The sequence below is a fragment of the Bufo gargarizans genome, chromosome 3, assembly GCF_014858855.1.
Source record: "Bufo gargarizans isolate SCDJY-AF-19 chromosome 3, ASM1485885v1, whole genome shotgun sequence".
In the NCBI taxonomy this organism is placed as follows: Eukaryota; Metazoa; Chordata; class Amphibia; order Anura; family Bufonidae; genus Bufo; species Bufo gargarizans.
This window is the reverse complement of record NC_058082.1, coordinates 92,178,816-92,198,347: the sequence shown is the minus strand read 5'-3', so window position 1 is coordinate 92,198,347 and position 19,532 is coordinate 92,178,816. Positions and strand designations below refer to the sequence as shown.

General features: G+C 45.7%; 1 protein-coding gene across 1 annotated transcript in view; it reads left to right on the top strand.

Moving 5' to 3' along the window:
- Positions 1 to 343: 343 nt before the first annotated feature.
- DDX10 (DEAD-box helicase 10) overlaps positions 344 to 19,532 on the top strand; it is a 189,500-nt gene continuing 170,311 nt past the window's right edge. Inside the window, 7 exon segments of the mRNA XM_044285187.1 lie at positions 344 to 616; positions 3,050 to 3,110; positions 5,856 to 5,986; positions 7,933 to 8,091; positions 9,673 to 9,715; positions 9,718 to 9,792; positions 14,005 to 14,194. Of these exon segments, the coding sequence (XP_044141122.1) occupies positions 419 to 616; positions 3,050 to 3,110; positions 5,856 to 5,986; positions 7,933 to 8,091; positions 9,673 to 9,715; positions 9,718 to 9,792; positions 14,005 to 14,194 (857 nt within the window). The 5' untranslated portion in view covers positions 344 to 418.

Sequence of the window (19,532 nt, the reverse complement as noted above, 5' to 3'; positions counted from 1 at the left end):
GGCTTGGATAAGTAAATGCATTCCAGCGTTACCATATAAGGCAGCCATCCTCACACTGCGGCCCTCCAGCTGTTGTACAACTACAACTCCCACAATGCCCTGCTGTAGGCTGAGACCTGTAGGCTGCTCAGGCATGCTGGGAGTTGTAGTTTTGCAACAGCTGGAGGGCCGCAGTTTGAGGATGCCTGATATAAGGTGACAAGTGTCAGATTTGAAAAATAGGGCTCTGGCTTTTTGTCCAAACTGGCTTTCCCTGTAATTACTCTCAGCTGGTTCTCTGGTGCGTTCCACAGCTCAGCCCCAGCCAGAACGTCACTGTCCGTGTGTGAGTAAAGCTTGTTGAATGACGTCATCAGTGAGCGCCCGGCACACGTGCGTCCCGGAAGCAGTGTGTGGCTGAGCTCCGTGCCGTGTGCGGATGATGGGGGAGCCGAGTGACGGGAAGAAGAAGCCGCTCATCAACGACAGGAATGACCCGGTGAAGAACTTCGAGCGCTGGAAGAAGAAGTACACCAGGAAGAAGGAGAAGTGTAAGTTCCGCAGGAAGCAGAACAAGAGGCCGGAGTGGCAGATAGAGCGGGACAGCATCGGTCACCTGGTGCGGCGCTACGGCGAGGTAAGGCGGCGACATGCCCGGCTCCGAGCCCTCACTGTCTGTGTCACATTCTCAGTGTACCAATAAGGACTTTCTAATGTACTTTGCAGGTCAGTGTCTCATCGGTTTCAGGATACTTGCTGTCAGTGAATGAACACACGTGTTTACCTTCAGAAACAGCAAACATAGCCAGTCCTACTCTCATAGGAGAAGTGGATACAGCTGTATCATGTGATCAGGGTTGTCTAGCCTGTAAACAATAACATTCTCATTCACTGACAGCAAACTAATGTCCTGAAAATTTTTGGGAATTGAAAAGGACCATGTTTACTAATGTTTCTGTGTCAAAAATCTGTCTAAAAAGTGGCGCAAATAGGTGCTTTTAGGGTTTCTACACTGTTTGGATATATTCACCAAGGGGGCGGGGCTTGGCAGGAAAGGGGGGTTGTTAAGCAGCTACAATTCTGGTGCAAAGTAATCCGACCACTGGTTATAGAGTGAGGGAAGTGTCTGTCCCTGCACCACACGTGTCCTCCAGCCTCTTAGGGTGGCTGGCATTCTGACGCGCTCCCTGCTGAGCTGTGCCTCGTGCATAGCTCAGCAGGGAGGTTACCGTGACATGCCTGGGGGCCTCCAGCAGCGTCCAGGCTGTCAGATAACCGATCTAAGCCTGCTTGATGGCTCCAGTCAGAAGGCAGAGAGAGCCGCGTCCCTCGGCCTAACCTCACCGATACCACCCACGAATGCTGTTGAATGTGGCATCTGAGGGGTTATATTACAGCTTTTGGCGTGATCGCAGTTACCCGTTATTGTGGCGCGGTGCCTGCTGTATTAGGCTGCATGCACACGACCGTATGTGTTCTGTGGTCCGCAAAATCTGTATGCCATCCGTTGTTTTTTTTGTGTGGATACATTGTAACAATGCCTAAAACAGACAAGAATGGGACATGTTATATTTTTTTGTGGGGCTACGGAATGGACATACGGATGCACACGGTGTGCTGTCAGCATTTTTTGCGGACCCGTTGAAATTAATGGGTCCACATCCTGTCCGCTAAAAAAATGGAATGGAAACGTATATGTATACAACCAACGTTCGTGTGCATGTAGCCTAGGGTACTTTCACACTTGCGGCAGAGGATTCCCGGATCTGGCAATCCGGACGCAAACGGGTGGCATTTGTCAAACAGATCCGTCTGACAAATGCATTGAAATACCGGATCTGTCTCATCTGGAAAAACGGATCCGGTATTAATTTTTTTGCATTATTAAAGGTCTGCGCATGCGCAGACCAGAAAGCCGGCTCCGTTTTGCCGGAACACTTAATGCCGGATCCGACACTAATACATTTCAATGGAAATTATTGCCATTCCAGCAAGTGATTAGTATTTTTTGCTGGAGAGAAAACTGCTGCATGCTGCGGTATTTTCTCCAGTCCAAAAAATGTAAGAGGGACAGAACTGATGCATCCTGAACGGATTTCTCTCCATTCAGAATGCATTAGGACAAAACTGAGAAGTTCTTTTCTGGTATTAGAGCCCCTAGGACGGAACTCAGCGCCGAAAAAGAAAAACGCTAGTGTGAAAGTACCCTTATACAGGTGGGACCCACCGCGTATGGAGCAGGCTTACCACAGCATCCCGCTTCTTATAAGCGCTCAGCCGCTGTGACGTATGGGTACGGGTGGCTGAAGGGGTTAAAGAGGCCCTGTAGTTTTGGGTAAAGAAATCTTAACTGTATGATGGAAAAAAAAAAAAAAAGAGTTTTTAATATGCTGTGGTTTTCTACTTCTCATAATTTTCCGAATCAAAACCTGTGTCTGCTGTCCGTACATTGAGGACTAATCTTGAACGTGTGCTCTTCACACAGCTGCTGACTTTGTTACAGTGTTTCAGGGCTCTGCCAATCTGCAGTCCGGAAATGACAGAACATTGGGCAGACTGATATACCGTATAACTTCCATGCATTGTGTTCCAGATCTGGACTCTTAAAGGGGTTGTCCCCACCGTGATATTGATGGCCTTTCCTAAGGATAGGCGGTCAATATCAGATCATCAGGGGTCCGACACCTGTTCTGTCATCGCTCCGGCGCTGGAACCAGGCACATTGTTCCCCGCTCAGTCAGAGCCAGGAGCGATCTCAGAGTGCTCATCCGGTGGCTGTTAAGTGTGTGTTTGTTTGTTTGGGATGTAATAAAAATGTTCTGTGTTCAGAGATGTTGACGAGCAGAGAAGGGGCGACGCCGATTGCTTGTCTCCAGATGTGCCCTATCCATTCTTTGCTGTGTGTATGTGTAAGCAGCCGTGATCCTCACGCGCTCACTGGACCTGTAGCATGTAGGTTCTTTTCTTCAGAGCTGGGGCATAATAAGAACTGCAGCAGTAATGTTCCTTTTTTTTTTTTTTATTTCTAAAAGATTTAAACACCTATTTGATTATTATTTTTTTTTCTTAGATCAACGCCAGTGAAATAGTTAAATTTTCAGATTTCCCTTTATCGAAAAAGACCCTGAGAGGTGAGTACAGTAGAAGGTTTCATAGATGTTAACATACAAAAAAAAACTTTCATCAGTAAGGGGCACCCACAGGCATGGGGTCGTTGGCGTTTTACATACTGCTTGTATTTTTTGCATCCCATTAGTTTTCTTTTTTAGTTGTTTAGATTTTACCAACAAAACTAACATTTTCTTATATGGATTAAATGGACATTTGTCCGCACTGATGGCGCGTTGTGGTTATGTCCCATCAATCCTGGTGATGGCTGGAACAAAGTGGCAGCGGCACTACGGTCTCGCTGTGTCTTCTGGATCTCGTCTCTCTGGAGGCTGCATGGTCGACTATTGACTGGGGTTGTCACTATACCAAAATTTTGATTCGATTTCGATACCATAAAAAAGTATTCCGATACTCACTTCCTGTATCTGTAATAAACGTTAGCTATTTTCATTGGTGGTGCAGTGGCCACAGCCCCTCCCCTCCTCTTGTCCTCCCTCCTCTCATTGGTGACAGCAGCAGCACAGGGGGGAGGGATAGACTGCTTCTTTCTCCACTGTGCTGCTGAGGGAACATGGTGCGGGCTGAGAGCAGCGCTCTCCATGTTCTGTGATACTAGGCTGTGCAGTAGTGCAGCCTACTATCAGTAAAAAGCAAATCCATGTATTGAATCAATACCAGTACAAAGGTATCGATAATCCAATACCCAGTGCAACCCTGCCATTAACTATGACGTGTAGCATAGCGTAGTACTAGCTCTGCTGCCACGTTGTTGTAGTCCAAAGATCTGACCTTGATTTAAAGGAATTATCCAACATTCAGTCCTGATCAAAAGTTTAAGATCACTTGAAAAATGGCAAAAAATCCTATTTAGCATGGCTGGATCTTAACAAGGTTCCAAGTAGAGCTTCAACATGCAACAAGAAGTAATGGGAGTGAGACAAAACATTTTTTGAGCATTCAATTTAATGAAAACAACGAATAAACTGAAACAGGCTGTTTTTCAGCTGATCAAAAGTTTAGGACCACATGCCTTTAAAAGGCCCAATCTGTGCAAAGATGTGGATTCATTGTCATTCTCTGTCAGGTAGTCACACGTTGTGATGGCAAAGGCAAAAAACTCTCCCTTTTTGAACGTGGTCGGGTTGTTGAACTGCATAAGCAGGGTCTCTCACAGCGCGCCATCGCTGCTGAGGTGGGACGCAGTAAGACAGTCATTTGGAATTTCTTAAATTCTTAAATGATCCTGAGGGTTATGGAACAAAAAAGTGAAGTGGAAGACCCAAAAAAATGTCATCAGCACTGAGCCGGAGGATCCAATTGGCTGTCCTGTCAAGACACTGGACGATCCTCGACCCAAATTAAGGCCCTTACTGGTGCTGACTGCAGCCCCATAACCATCAGACGCCATCTGATACTGAAGGGCTTCAAAAACAAAAAAAGTTCTTAAGACCTCGTCTTCTTGAACGCCACAGAACTGCTCGTTTGGACTTTGCAAGAGAGCACCAAACATGGGACATTCAAAGTTGGAAGAAAGTTTTATTCTCTGATGAGAATTTTTTTTAACCTTGATGGTCCTGATGTTTTCCAACGTTACTGGCATGACAAGCAGATCCCACCTGAGATGTTTTCTACGCGCCACAGTGGAGGGGGCGCCATAATGGTCTGGGGTGCTTTTTCCTTCAGTGGAACAATAGAGCTTCAGGAAGTGCAGGGGCGTCAAACGGACGCTGGCTATGTCCAGATGTTGTGGAGAGCATTCCTCATGACTGAGGGCCCTCGTCTGTGTGGTAACGACTGGGTTTTTCAACAGGACAACACTACAGTACACAATGCCCACAGGACAAGGGACTTCTTCCAGGAGAATAACATCACTCTTTTGGCCCATCATGCATGTTCCCCTGATCTAAATCCAATTGAGAACCTTTGGGGATGGATGGCAAGGGGTTTACAAAAATGGACAACAGTTCCAGACAGTTTATGGCCTTCGTGCGGCCGTCTTCACCACTTGGAGAAATGTTCCCACTCACCTCATGGAAACGCTTGCATCAAGCATGCCGAAAGGAATTTTGGAAGTGATAAACAATAACGGCAGAGCTACTCATTACTGAGTCCATGTTTAGAAGTTGGATTTCTGTTTTTTTGGGGGGGGGGGGGTTTAGTTCTTTTTTGGAGGTGTGGTTCTAAACTTTTGATCAGCTGAAAAACAGCCTGTTTCCGTTTATTCGTTGTTTTCATTCAATTAAATGCTCAAAAAATGTTTTGTCTCACTCCCATTTCTTCTTGGTGCATGTTGAAGCTCTACTTGGAACCTTGTTAAGATCCAGCCATGCTAAATATGATTTTTTTGCCATTTTTCAAGTGGTCTTAAACTTTTGATCGTATTTGATCGAGGACTGTATTAAAAAACAGAAACTGTCGCCCATTTCAATCCCCGCTGCTCCCAGCGATCCTCCCCACTGCAGTGATGTACTATGTACACCATAATCTTTCTAATTGCTGAACTTTTTCAGTTTTTAATTTTTTTTAAGCCCAGCATGTTGAAGGAATGGCTTTTTTTTTATCCTCTTAACTATACGGGAAAAATGGCCTAAATAACTAATTTGTTTAGCAAAAAATGCCACGAAAAAGAAGGAAAAAAAATCCACATGTGATATGGAAAAAACTGCAGAAATGTCTATGGCCTTTGTTTTTGACCAGATACAATGAGCCTGTATAGACCCTTGAGCATTCAAAGGTTTTCATTGTTTGACTTGGTTTGGTTGCAGGTTTGGTTGAAGCTCAGTACCGGTTACCCACCGAGATACAGAAGCAGACCATCGGCCTGGCATTACAAGGGAAGGATGTTCTCGGAGCTGCTAAAACCGGATCAGGAAAGACCCTGGCATTTCTTATTCCTGTAAGTCGCTGTTTTCAGATTTCTCATTGTGTAGTGATCACAGCCATAATGAAGGGTCTTACAGAGTCAGACTCCCGTTTGAACATTGTGAACTTCTCATAGTTTAAAGGGAACCTGTCACCACAAAAATGCAGTGTAATCTGCAGGCAGCAGGTTATAGAGCAGGAGGAGCTGAGCAGATTGCCATATAGTTTTATGGGAAAGAATTCAGTATAACTTGCATTTCATTCATTTATATTCCTGCTCATTCTGGGCTGAAGTCCAGGAGGCGGTCCTATCAGTGATTGACAGCCTCCCCTCTATGACTGTGTATACAGAGAGAGCTGTCAATCACTGATAGGACCGCCTCCTGGACTTCACAGCCCAGAATGAGCAGGAATATAAATGAATGAAATGCAAGTTATACTGAATTCTTTCCCATAAAACTATGACAATCTGCTCAGCTCCTCCTGCTCTATAACCTGCAGCTCAGACACTGTGTTCAGCGTGACAGGTTCCCTTTAAGGGCGTTCTGTAGCTGATTGGAATTTGGCATCATGGTTGTTAACTTAAAGGGATTTTCTGGGAGTATATTATTGATGACCTATCCTGAAGATAGGTCATCAGTATTTAACTTTCAGAGACTTCTTTAAAGGGATTGCCCAGGATTGACATGTTTTTAAAGACCAACCCCTTCCCTATAGACTTGTGAAGGGAAAGATGCCTACATACCTCCCCCTTATGCTGTGTGTCTCAGGCTGTCTTCTCTGTTCTTTGGTCCCTCCATTTAGACTGGGATGGGATCACATGAACCGCTGCAGCCAATGACTGGCCTCAGTGGTGATGTATCCCCAGACGGCCCCTGACTCAGCTGTGAGGTGCCACTTGGGCACCAGTCACTGGCAGCAGCCCATGCCAGATGCTTACATGAAGGGGCCTGAAGTGCAGTGAAGAGATCCTGGGACCCACTGAGCTGGAACCTTGTGGCAGGGAGTAGGTAGGTATGCTTGACTTCACGGGCATGGCAGGTAGAGGGTGCTGTTTAAAAATCACGTCAATCCTGGGTAACACCTTTTTAAGGATAGTTTCACACATAATTTTATTTTTAAGCCGCAGTTTTTGATGTGATTTTTTTTTTTAAACGATGGCAATGCTCTGAGAAATCCTTATGTAGCCAAATGACAGCTATAGAGGAAATGTAGCATTACATAGTGGATATTCGGATGACTGGCTGACCGTGTAACACACAGACTGATTAGGGTGGCCACAATGGAAACCACTTAGAGATCCTTACCTATTCTTGCATGTAGAAGGGGTCCTGAGTGGGACCGGGATCGCCTCCCTAAGACAAACCCTCTCACAGGGGATGGTGGTGGTTTGGTCTCTGGTATGACCATTTGACATGGGCCTCTTTCCAGTCTCCAGATGCAAAATGATTATATTGATCAATGCCAATCTCTTCTTCATCATGGAGCCTTTTCGTTTTGTGTGTTAGCCGGATATAGTTACACCAAACTCTCGTGTTATCTACACCGTTTGCCATAAATGTCACTAGATGTGGCTCCTACTCCCTGCTCCTGTCTCAAGATTGGGACTCGGCCGCACACCGCCTGAAATGGAGAGAAGTTGCACATGCACAGCTCTGTCCATTCACTGCTATGGGACTTCTGGAAATAGCAAAGCGCATAATAGTGAATGGAGAGAGCAGCACATAGGTGGCCTGCCCTCCGTTCACTGCAGCACCTGACGGGGCCCCATTCTCGATATAGGAGCTGGTACCAGAGATGTGGACCTGTACCTATCCTGTAGATATGAAATAAATGTCCAGATGGGAATATACCCCTTTAACTTCAATGGTTCACAACATGTCCTGTCCATGGTTAATTGATGGCTTGAATTTTTACTATTTTAGCACAGATCGCTCATGCTTGATGTGTTGCTATATGTTACTTTCTTGTCTCCCGCAGGCACTTGAATGCCTGTATAGGCAGCAATGGACAGCAGATGATGGACTCGGTGTCCTTATAATCTCTCCCACTAGAGAACTGGCTTATCAAACCTTTGAAGTCCTCAGGAAGGTGGGCCGGAAACATGAGTTTTCTGCAGGACTTATCATTGGAGGAAAGGTGAGTTGTATTTTCTATTGATGTCATTAAAGGGGTTTTCTGACTCTCTTTAACTGATAACTTGTCCTCTGGATACGTCAGCCCCAGTTACAGGAGAAATCAATAATGGGAAAAAAAAAAAAGTGAAGTTAAATGTCCCCCAGAGGTCTTGTATGACCTTATGGGGACACAAAATGTAAAATAAAAAAAAAGTGTTTTATAAAAAAAAAAAAAAGTTTAAAAAAAAAAAAAAAAGAATACCCCAATTAAGTAATAAATTTTTTTAAATAGAAAAAATAAAATAGACATATTTGGTATTGCCGCATCTGTAATGACTGGCTCTATAAATATATCACATGGTCCACCCGTCCGATAAACACCCCCAAAAAAAAAAACTATGTAAAAAAAAGCCATTTTTGTCACCTTACGTCACAAAAAGTGCAACTCCCAGTGTTTAAAAATGGCGTATGTCCCACAAAATGGTACCAATAAAACAGTTGCCTCATCCCGAAAAAAATGAGCCCCTACATAAGAAAATCGCTCAAAACCAAACAATAGAGCTCTCAGAACATGGAGACATTAAAGCATCATTTTTTTTTTTCTTTAAAAAGTGCTATTATTGTGTTAACGACCACATGTGGGGCGTTTCTGTAAACCGCAGAATCAGGGTAATAAATAATGAATTTTGTTTGGCTGTTAACCCTCGATGTGTTAAAGAAAAAAATGGATTAAAATGGAAAATCTGCCAAAAAAGTGAAATTTAGAAATGTCATCTCCATTTTCCTTTGATTCTTGTGGAACATCTAAAGGGTTAACAGAGTTTGTAAAAATCAATTTTGAGTAACTTTAGGGGTGTAGTTTCTACAATGGGGTCATTTTTGGGTGGTTTCCGCTATGTAAGCCCCACAAAGTGACTTCAGACCTGAACTGGTCCTTTTAAAAATCGGGTTTTGCAAATTTTCTTAAACATTTTAAGAATTTCTTCTACAATTCTAAGCCTTCTATCGTCCTAAAAAAATAAAATGACATTTCCAAACTAATGCCAACATAAAGTAGACATATGGGGAATGTTAAGTAATAAATATTTTCACTTTCTGTTTTAAAAGCAGAAATAAAAAAAATGTAATTGCTAATTTTTCATTATTTTTTGGTAAATTTGGGATTATTTTATAAAAAAGGTGAAATATATCGACTCATATTTACCACTAGTCATGAAGTACAATATGTCACGAGAAAGCAGTCTCAGAATGGCTTGGATAAGTAAAAGCGTTCCAAAGTTATTAGAACATAACGTGACAGCATGTCAGATTTGCAAAATGAGGCTCTGCCAGGAAGGGGGAAATGGCCTGGATGTGAAGTGGTTAAACATCTGAACTGTGTTTTAGCATCTACTGTGAATAAATATGAGTCTATGGGATTTCCAAATCACTGCATTAAGTTTTTATTTACATTTTGCCCAGTGCCCCAACTTCTGTAGGTTTGGAGTTGTGCTTTGTCAGCCCAGTCACACAAGTTTTCAAGTTTCCTGTTGTGTGATTGCTTCTGTAAATTGGGCCATGCATTCTAATGGGTCCTTCTTGTATATTTTTCATTGTTTTGTAGGACGTAAATGAAGAATCTACGCGCATCCATCGCACAAACATACTATCTGTACCCCTGGGCGTTTGCTGCAGCATATGGATGAGACCTCCTTATTTCACGCCTGTAATCTCCAGATGTTGAGTGAGTAGTGGTCTGCCCAGCTATGTATGCAGTGTAAGACGCACGGCTTTGTACCCCTCGTAAGAACAGAGCCACTTGCTGCTTTTATCTGCCACTTTGACACAGAGGTAACACTATAGAGAAAAGCGGGTGTTCATGTTCCATTAATTATGACGGAGTTAACGCCTTACAGGCATCCTGTTTGATGCAATCAGACCCTCACCATTGCTCTTGTTGCACCCAAGCTTTGCTCCTCTCGCTGTCCAGCCCCCTCCCTCACTGATCTGCCACTGCCTGGCTCTGTCAATCAAAGCAGCCATGGCGGGGCTGGCCACAGGAAGGAGTGGAGCTTGGGTGCGACAGGAGCAACGGTGATGTCCGCATTGCACCGAAGGCCAAATTTGCATATTAAAAAAGCAGAGCCTCAGATCAACAAAAGAAAAACAGAATTTTAATCAGGTGAACAACAGCGGTGTCTCTCTTCAGGCAGATCGACGAGGAGGTTCCTGTTGATAGATTCCCTTTAAGGGGTTGAAAGGGTATTAGATATTCAGTAAATAAATGTAGTTTTTTGTGTAATGAAAAGTTTCCCAGTATTCATTCTGTATCAGTTTCTCTCAGTTTTCTAGATCTCTGCTTGCTTGCATTTGATAGGAGGCTTCATTGTTTACTTCCAGTGGATAAAATCTTTCCTCGCCGTGTGATGGGCCTACAGGAGCTCAGTCATGTTAGATGGCGAGTCAAATGAGAGCTGTCGTGGTGTCTATACTGGTTATCATTAGTCCCTCTATAATTAGAAGAGACGTCTAAGAGGGACATGATTAACCTGTACAAGTATATAAATGGGCCATACAAAAAATACAGTGAAAAACTGTTCCACGTCAAATGCCCTCAAAAGACAAGGGGGCACTGCCTCCGACTGGAGAAGGAAAAGTTCAGTCTCCGGGAGTGTCAAAGCTTCATTACTGTAAGAACTGTGGAATAGACTTCCTCAGGACGTGGTCACAGCAGGAACAGTGGACAGTTTCAAAAAGGGTTTAGATGAATTCTTGAAAGTAAAAAACATTAACGGTTATGAAAACGTTTAGAAATCTGAGTCTCAATTCCTTCTGGGATTCGCGTCCCCACCTATCCCTTGGCTGAACTTGATGGACGTATGCCTTTTTTTCAACCGTATTAACTATGTAACTTTTGTAGGAAGGCGCAAGGGTCCATTGTTGGCGGAAGGTATGTGTCACCGAGGTTCCTGGCCTCGGTGAACTACGAGCCCGTATTTTCAATTGTCAACGGCACTAGTGCTGGTTGACACGTTGCTATGTTAGTATTGGCTGTAAGCTGATCCGGGCCGGCTCTTACTGGGAGTAGCCAAGGTGCTGAGTGGGTGGCTTCTCCCCACGCACCAGGCCAGGTTTTACTGGCCTATGTAAAACCCAGGGTAGGTTGTACAGTTGCTCACCAATTTAGCAATATGGAGTGAGGTGCTCTGTCATCGGCACACCCAGAGGCCGTGAGTAGAAAGGAAAATGAATATAGATGGGTATGACAGGCACACTCTCATACGTTGCTGCACGGAATAAATACAGAGACGGTGCTGGGGTTTAAAATTGTGTGTTTATTTATATCTAAATATTAAAAGTTGTTTTGTATAAAAACAGTTGTCATAAAAGCAATTTTGGTAAATTTGTTGTTGGCGATGGGGAGTCTTCTTTCTTGAGTGGCTGTTCAGTCGGGATGTGTGAAGATGTGGTGTTTATTTGTTATGAGGGTTGGCTGGGGTGTAAGGTGTGTGGGCACTTGTGCCGGGTGGCTCCTAATTGGGTATTAGGTGTGGTGTGTGAACTTCAGTGAGGATGTGTGCGTATAAACACAAAAATTTGTTTTGTTTAGGGTTTAGGTTTCCAATGTTTCCTGAGGATATTTGTCCTGGTAGAGGAATTCGTATGGCAGTCTTGTGATAGTCATAAAAAGTCATAAAAGTGGTTCCATGTGTTGGAAAAAATCTTGCAATGTGAAAGGTGAAAAATTAAATAGAAAATAGAATTGGGAGTGATGTATACTTTCACTTTGAGTCGATTAAAAAATGTGAAGTAGATCGTACTTTACCAATTTGCTGTGTTGTGTTCCGCTTGTTCGATCGCTTTCTTTGCCCTGCAAGGACCTACGAGGCGTCCCACGTGGTCCGTTGCGGGTGTGTTGTGGCGCCTCACGTGACAGGGCGGGGTAACACGTCACTCCTGGTGGTGGTTGCGATTGGTCCCAAAGTTTCGGGCAAGATTTCGCTTTTGGAGTGTAAAATCGCAATTGGTTATCTCATCTGCTTTCTGGTTCTTTCTGATTGGCTTTTAAGTTTTTCAAAAGGTAATTCGAATGATTGCCCAAAAAAACGGATGTGGAATTTGTATAAGAAAAAGGTGGAATAAATGTATATGACCCTTGAGTTCCTTTTTTAGACGCGTTGCGGAGCTTTTTAATCTGCTCCTTCCTCAGTGGCTTGTAGTCCAGGCTGAGGAAGGAGCAGATTAAAAAGCTCCGAAACGCGTCTGAAAAAGGAACTCAAGGGGTTCACACATCCTCACTGAAGTTCACACACCACACCTAATACCCAATTAGGAGCCACCCGGCACAAGTGCCCACACACCTTACACCCCAGCCAACCCTCATAACAAATAAACAGCCACATCTTCACACATCCCGACTGAACAGCCACTCAAGAAATAAGACTCCCCATCGCCAACAACACATTTACCAAAATTGCTTTTATGACAACTGTTTTTATACAAAACAACTTTTAATATTTAGATATAAATAAACACACAATTTTAAACCCCAGCACTGTCTCCGTATTTATTTCGTGCAGCAACGTATGAGAGTGCGCCTGTCATGCCCATCTATATTCTATATCAAACGCAGCCAGCAGTCTCAGCTGGGTGTGGATTACTCCGCTCTGACAGTGGAGCGCTGTCAGTACCCGGGTGTTTTGGCATCTGAAAACTTGTGCTGTGCAAAAGGGCTGGGAGCCGCATGCTGAGAAACAGGCCCTAAGGCCCCTTGCAGACGAGCGTGTCCGGATGCGTCCCGGTGCATTGCGGCAAACCCACGCGAGTAGGTTAGTTTTGACTGCGATTGCGTTCCGATGTTCAGTTTTTATCGCACAGGTGCAATGCGTGATAAAAAACTGACTGTGGTACCCAGACCCGAACTTCTTCACAGAAGTTCAGGTTTGGGTTAGTTGTAGTGTAGATTGTATTATTTCCCTTATAACATGGTTATAAGGGAAAATAATAGCATTCTGAATACACGATGCATAGTACAATAGCGCTGGAGGGGTTAAAAAAAAAAAAAGTAACTCTCCTTAATCCACTTGTTCGCGCAGCCGGCATCTCTTCTGTCTTCATCTGTGAGGAATAGGACCTTTGATGACGTCATGATGAACGCAGTGACGTCATAAAAGGTCCTATTCCTCACAGATGAAGACAGAAGAGAAGCCGGCTGCGCGAACAAGTGGATTAAGGTGAGTTAAACTTTTTTTTTTTTAACCCCTCCAGCGCTATTGTACTATGCATTCTGTATTCAGAATGCTATTATTTTCCCTTATAACCATGTTATAAGGGGAAATAATAATGATCGGGTCTCCATCCCGATCGTCACCTAGCAACCATGCATAAAAATCGTACTGCATCCGCACTTGCTTGCGGATGCTTGCGATTTTCACGCAACCCCATTCATTTCTATAGGGCCTGCGTTACGTGAAAAACGTAGAATATGGAGCATACTGCGATTTTCATGCAATGCACAAGTGATCACCGCTCATGTGAACAGCCCCATAGAAATTAATGGGTCAGGTCAACTCATGCATTGCACCCGCGCGGAATACCCGCCTGTGTGAAAGGGGCCTAAAGCCTGCTGTGGACCACAGGTGGAGAGACTGCAAACCAGGTGAAGGTTTTTGCTCTGTGGACTTTTCATGGTGTGAACTAACGCCTAGACTGCAAAATGTCACTTTTAGTTTTTTCTTGTGTGTGAATAAAACACTGAACTGTTTAAGTTGCCTCTATACTGCGTCCGCTAGCCTGCCTACCAGAGCAAATCCCCACACTATGTATCTATGTCTGTCCATATGCACCATAGGGCGTGTTGACATCTAGTGGCTTCATTAGACAACCCCTTTAAGAAAAGACTGCAGATGCTGGATAAATTCTTGCATGAATGTGATGTTCTCCATTCTTGTTGCAGTCCTGGATGAAGCGGACCGGATCTTGGACATGGGTTTTGCAGATACAATGAATGCAATTATAGAGAATCTGCCAGCAAAGAGACAGACTATGCTCTTCTCTGCAACACAGACAAAATCCGTAAAAGACCTTGCCCGTCTGAGCCTGAAAGACCCAGAATACGTGTGGGCGCATGAGAAGGCAAAGTTTAGGTAAGCTGATATTGTATCTGTAATATATATAAAAATTCTCCAATTGGTGTGCCTACCTACATGTCAAGTCATGTATAAATTTCAGCAGATGGCATGACTGATCCGGGCACCCGAAATGATCAGCGTTGGAAGAGGAGGCGGTACTCACACCAGCAGTACTTCATCTCCAAGATTGCGCGTTGTCTCAGAAGTCTTGGCAGCGCAATGTAATTACAAGTTCTTGTTGCATGGGCCGAGCACTTGTAATTATACCGCGCCGCCGATGCAAGCGAGACGACGCCCAGTGATTGCATGAACGCTTCCTCCTATTCAAACAGCGGATCGATGTGGGTTCCGAAATCGGTCATGCCAGCCACTGAAATGAATATATAACTTGACATATACTATTACCTAGATTGTTTGTTTGATATGCACTGCTTAAAGGGGTTCCAATACTAAAGTGTACCCTGTCCCCGTTGGCTGTGTAGTTGTATAAAGTCTATTGTGCTCCTTCAGACATGTAAGAAAATAACATCTTGTCCAAACCACCCAAAACAGGAATTCACTTAATTTACTTAGAATTTGCTTTTTTTTTTCAGGGTGTTAATATTGATAGTCTATTCTTAGAGTAGGCCATCATTGCTTAGAGGGTGGCGGTTGACTCCTGACACTAGGAGATCCGCTCAGAGCACATCATTCACGTTTTGTTTTTAAAGCATATGGTTATGACTGTGCCTGCAAAACGTAGGCCGCTTTCTAAATAGTCACATTAAACATTTCCCACCATTTTGCTGCTACAGAGGCAATGCAACGTCTTTACTTAGCTGCTGAATCTGACATAAATCAGTCAGAGCACTGCTCTGCTTTCTCGCAACTGTCTCTGCTCTCCCCTCCCCTTCACTTAGTGTTAGAGATAGCAGCAAGGAGGGGGAGGAGGTTGCACATGACAGATCAGAGTGTGGACAGCCTCCAAGGGAGGCAGATCACACAGGTTGCAGAGAGAGGGGAGAGCACACACAAAGCAGTTTGCAGGGATAGACTGACATAAGATATGGATCAGCAACCTTCAGCCGTCGAGAAACGACAACTCCCAATGCGTACACCTGTATGCTTGTTTTCAGAATTCCTATAGAAATAAATGGAGCATTCTGGGTGTAGTAGTAGTTTTGCAACCGCTGGTGTTGCGGAGGTTGCTCACCCCCCCCCCCCCCCATTTTGTGAACTGTGTGCAAGTGTAGAGAGAAGACGGATCATGACAAACTCTGCAGGAGGAGGGAGGGGGAATAACACACTCCTCAGCATCATTGGCTGTCCGTACAAGTAAGGCTACTTTCACACTTGCGTTCGGAGCGGATCCGTCTGGTATTTGTACAGACGGATCCGCTCCTATAATGCAAACTATAGTATCCGTTCAGACGGAACCGTCTGCATTTATATTTTACTAAAAAAGTCTAAGTACAATTTGTATTCAGACGGATCCGTCCAGACTTTACATTAAAAGTCAATGGGGGGCGGATCCGTTTGAAAAATGCACCATATTGTGTCACCTTCGAACGGATCCGCCCCCATTGACTTCCATTGTAAGTCTGGACGGATCCGTTTGCCTCCGCACGGCCAGGCGGACACCTGAACGCTGCAAGCTGCGTTCGGGTGTCCGTCTGCTGAGCGGAGCGGAAGCCAAGCGGAGCCATACTGATGCATTCTGAGCGGATCCGCATCCACTCAGAATGCATTAGGGCTGGACGGATCCGTTCGGGGCCGCTTGTGTGTGAGAGCCTTCAAACGGAACTTGCAAGCGGAGCCCCGAACGCAAGTGTGAAAGTAGCCTAAGACTGCAAGTGCATTTACATTCCCGGAATGAAAGTGTGGTGATACTTGAGAGCTAGTGAAGACGGCAGCATCCTGGACTGCATGGCCATTATGTATAAGATTATTATTATTATTATTATTATTATTATTATACAGGGAGTGCAGAATTATTAGGCAAGTTGTATTTTTGAGGATTAATTTTATTATTGAACAACCATGTTCTCAATGAGCCCAAAAAACTCATTAATATCAAAGCTGAATATTTTTGGAAGTAGTTTTTAGTTTGTTTTTAGTTTTAGCTATTTTAGGGGGATATCTGTGTGTGCAGGTGACTATTACTGTGCATAATTATTAGGCAACTTAACAAAAACAAATATATACCCATTTCAATTATTTATTTTTACCAGTGAAACCAATATAACATCTCAACATTCACAAATATACATTTCTGACATTCAAAAACAAAACAAAAACAAATCAGTGACCAATATAGCCACCTTTCTTTGCAAGGACACTCAAAAGCCTGCCATCCATGGATTCTGTCAGTGTTTTGATCTGTGCAGCAGCAACCACAGCCTCCCAGACACTGTTCAGAGAGGTGTACTGTTTTCCCTCCTTGTAAATCTCACATTTGATGATGGACCACAGGTTCTCAATGGGGTTCAGATCAGGTGAACAAGGAGGCCATGTTATTAGATTTTCTTCTTTTATACCCTTTCTTGCCAGCCACGCTGTGGAGTACTTGGACACGTGTGATGGAGCATTGTCCTGCATGAAAATCATGTTTTTCTTGAAGGATGCAGACTTCTTCCTGTACCACTGCTTGAAGAAGGTGTCTTCCAGAAACTGGCAGTAGGACTGGGAGTTGAGCTTGACTCCATCCTCAACCCGAAAAGGCCCCACAAGCTCATCTTTGATGATACCAGCCCAAACCAGTACTCCACCTCCACCTTGCTGGCGTCTGAGTCGGACTGGAGCTCTCTGCCCTTTACCAATCCAGCCACGGGCCCATCAAGACTCACTCTCATTTCATGAGTCCATAAAACCTTTGAAAAATCAGTCTTGAGATATTTCTTGGCCCAGTCTTGACGTTTCAGCTTGTGTGTCTTGTTCAGTGGTGGTCGTCTTTCAGCCTTTCTTACCTTGGCCATGTCTCTGAGTATTGCACACCTTGTGCTAGGGGTGGGCGGTATAGGCGATATAGGCGATATGCGATATGAATTTGGGCCACGATATGGATTTTCGCCATATCGCCTATATCGCCGGACCGCGATATGATCATTTTCTCCTGAGCCGGCCGGCACAGCAGAGGGAGGAGGAGGGAGTCCCTCCCTCCCCACTGTGCGCGGCTGCCGCTGAACACCAATGAGGACAGAGTAGGAGGAGGAGGGGAGGGACTGTGGCCACTGCGCCACCAATGAATGTGCCGGCCATATCCCACAGGGTCCCCCTCCTCCCCCCCATCATTGGTGGCAGTTTGCCGTTCCGATCGGAGCCCCAGCAGTGTAATGCTGGGGCTCCGATCGGTTACCATGGCAGCCAGGAGTCACGCTGCTGAAGTCCTGGCTGCCATGGTATGTTAGTGAGCAGAGAGCAGCGCATTATACTCACGTGCGCTGTGGCCGCCGGTCGCTGCTTCTTCTGTCTGTGCGGCGGATTGCTAATGCTTACAGCATTAGCAATGCGCCGCACAGACCTATGAGAAGGAGCGACCGGCGGCCACAGCGCACGTGAGTATAATGCGCTGCTCTCTGCTCACTAACATACCATGGCAGCCAGGACTTCAGCAGCGTGACTCCTGGCTGCCATGGTAACCGATCGGAGCCCCAGCATTACACTGCTGGGGCTCCGATCGGAACGGCAAACTGCCACCAATGATGGGGGGGAGGAGGGGGACCCTGTGGCCACTGCCACCAATGATTAATACGTTGCGTTGCGTTACCAGAGGGGACATATCAGAGGCTGGGGAAGGGGGACATATCAGAGGCTGGGGAAGGGGGACATATCAGAGGCTGGGGAAGGGGGACATATCAGAGGCTGGGGGAGAAGATCAGAGGCTGGGGAAGGGGGGCAGATCAGAGGCTGGGCAGATCAGAGGCTGGGGGGGGGCAGATCAGAGGCTGGGCAGATCAGAGGCTGGGCAGATCAGAGGCTGGGCAGATCAGAGGCTGGGGGGGGGCAGATCAGAGGCTGGGGGGGGCAGATCAGAGGCTTGGGGGGGGCAGATCAGAGGCTGGGGGGGGGCAGATCAGAGGCTGGGGGGGGCAGATCAGAGGCTGGGGGGGGCAGATCAGAGGCTGGGGGGGGGCAGATCAGAGGCTGGGGGGGGCAGATCAGAGGCTGGGGGGGGCAGATCAGAGGCTGGGGGGGGGCAGATCAGAGGCTGGGGGGGGCAGATCAGAGGCTGGGGGGGGGGGCAGATCAGAGGCTGGGGGGGGGGCAGATCAGAGGCTGGGGGGGGGGCAGATCAGAGGCTGGGGGGGGGCAGATCAGAGGCTGGGGGGGCAGATCAGAGGCTGGGGGGGGCAGATCAGAGGCTGGGGGGGGCAGATCAGAGGCTGGGGGGGGCAGATCAGAGGCTGGGGGGGGCAGATCAGAGGCTGGGGGGGGCAGATCAGAGGCTGGGGGGGGGGCAGATCAGAGGCTGGGGGGGGGCAGATCAGAGGCTGGGGGGGGGGCAGATAAGAGGCTGGGGGGGGGGCAGATAAGAGGCTGGGGGGGGGGGGCAGATAAGAGGCTGGCGCCGGGCAGATAAGAGGCTGGCGCCGGGCAGATAAGAGGCTGGCGCCATGGTCAGCTCCCTGCTGTTGTGTGTACTATGCACAGGGCAGCAGGGAGAGTGTAAAGTCCTATTCACCCTAATAGAGCTCTATTAGGGTGAATATGACAAGGGTTCTAGCCCTTAATGAGGCCAATAGTTAATAAATAAAAAGTAAAAAAAAAAAAATATTTAAACCCCCCCCCCCCCAATATAGAAAACAATATATCGCAATATATATCGCATATCGCACATGCTTAAAATCATATCGCAATATAGATTTTAGGCCATATCGCCCACCCCTACCTTGTGCTTTTGGGCACTCCAGTGATGTTGCAGCTCTGAAATATGGCCAAACTGGTGGCAAGTGGCATCTTGGCAGCTGCATGCTTGACTTTTCTCAGTTCATGGGCAGTTATTTTGCGCCTTGGTTTTTCCACACGCTTCTTGCGACCCTGTTGACTATTTTGAATGAAACGCTTGATTGTTCGATGATCACGCTTCAGAAGCTTTGCAATTTTAAGAGTGCTGCATCCCTCTGCAAGATATCTCACTATTTTTGACTTTTCTGAGCCTGTCATATCCTTCTTTTGACCCATTTTGCCAAAGGAAAGGAAGTTGCCTAATAATTATGCACACCTGATATAGGGTGTTGATGTCATTAGACCACACCCCTTCTCATTACAGAGATGCACATCACCTAATATGCTTAATTGGCAGTAGGCTTTCGAGCCTATACAGCTTGGAGTAAGACAACATGCATAAAGAGGATGATGTGGTCAAAATACTAAT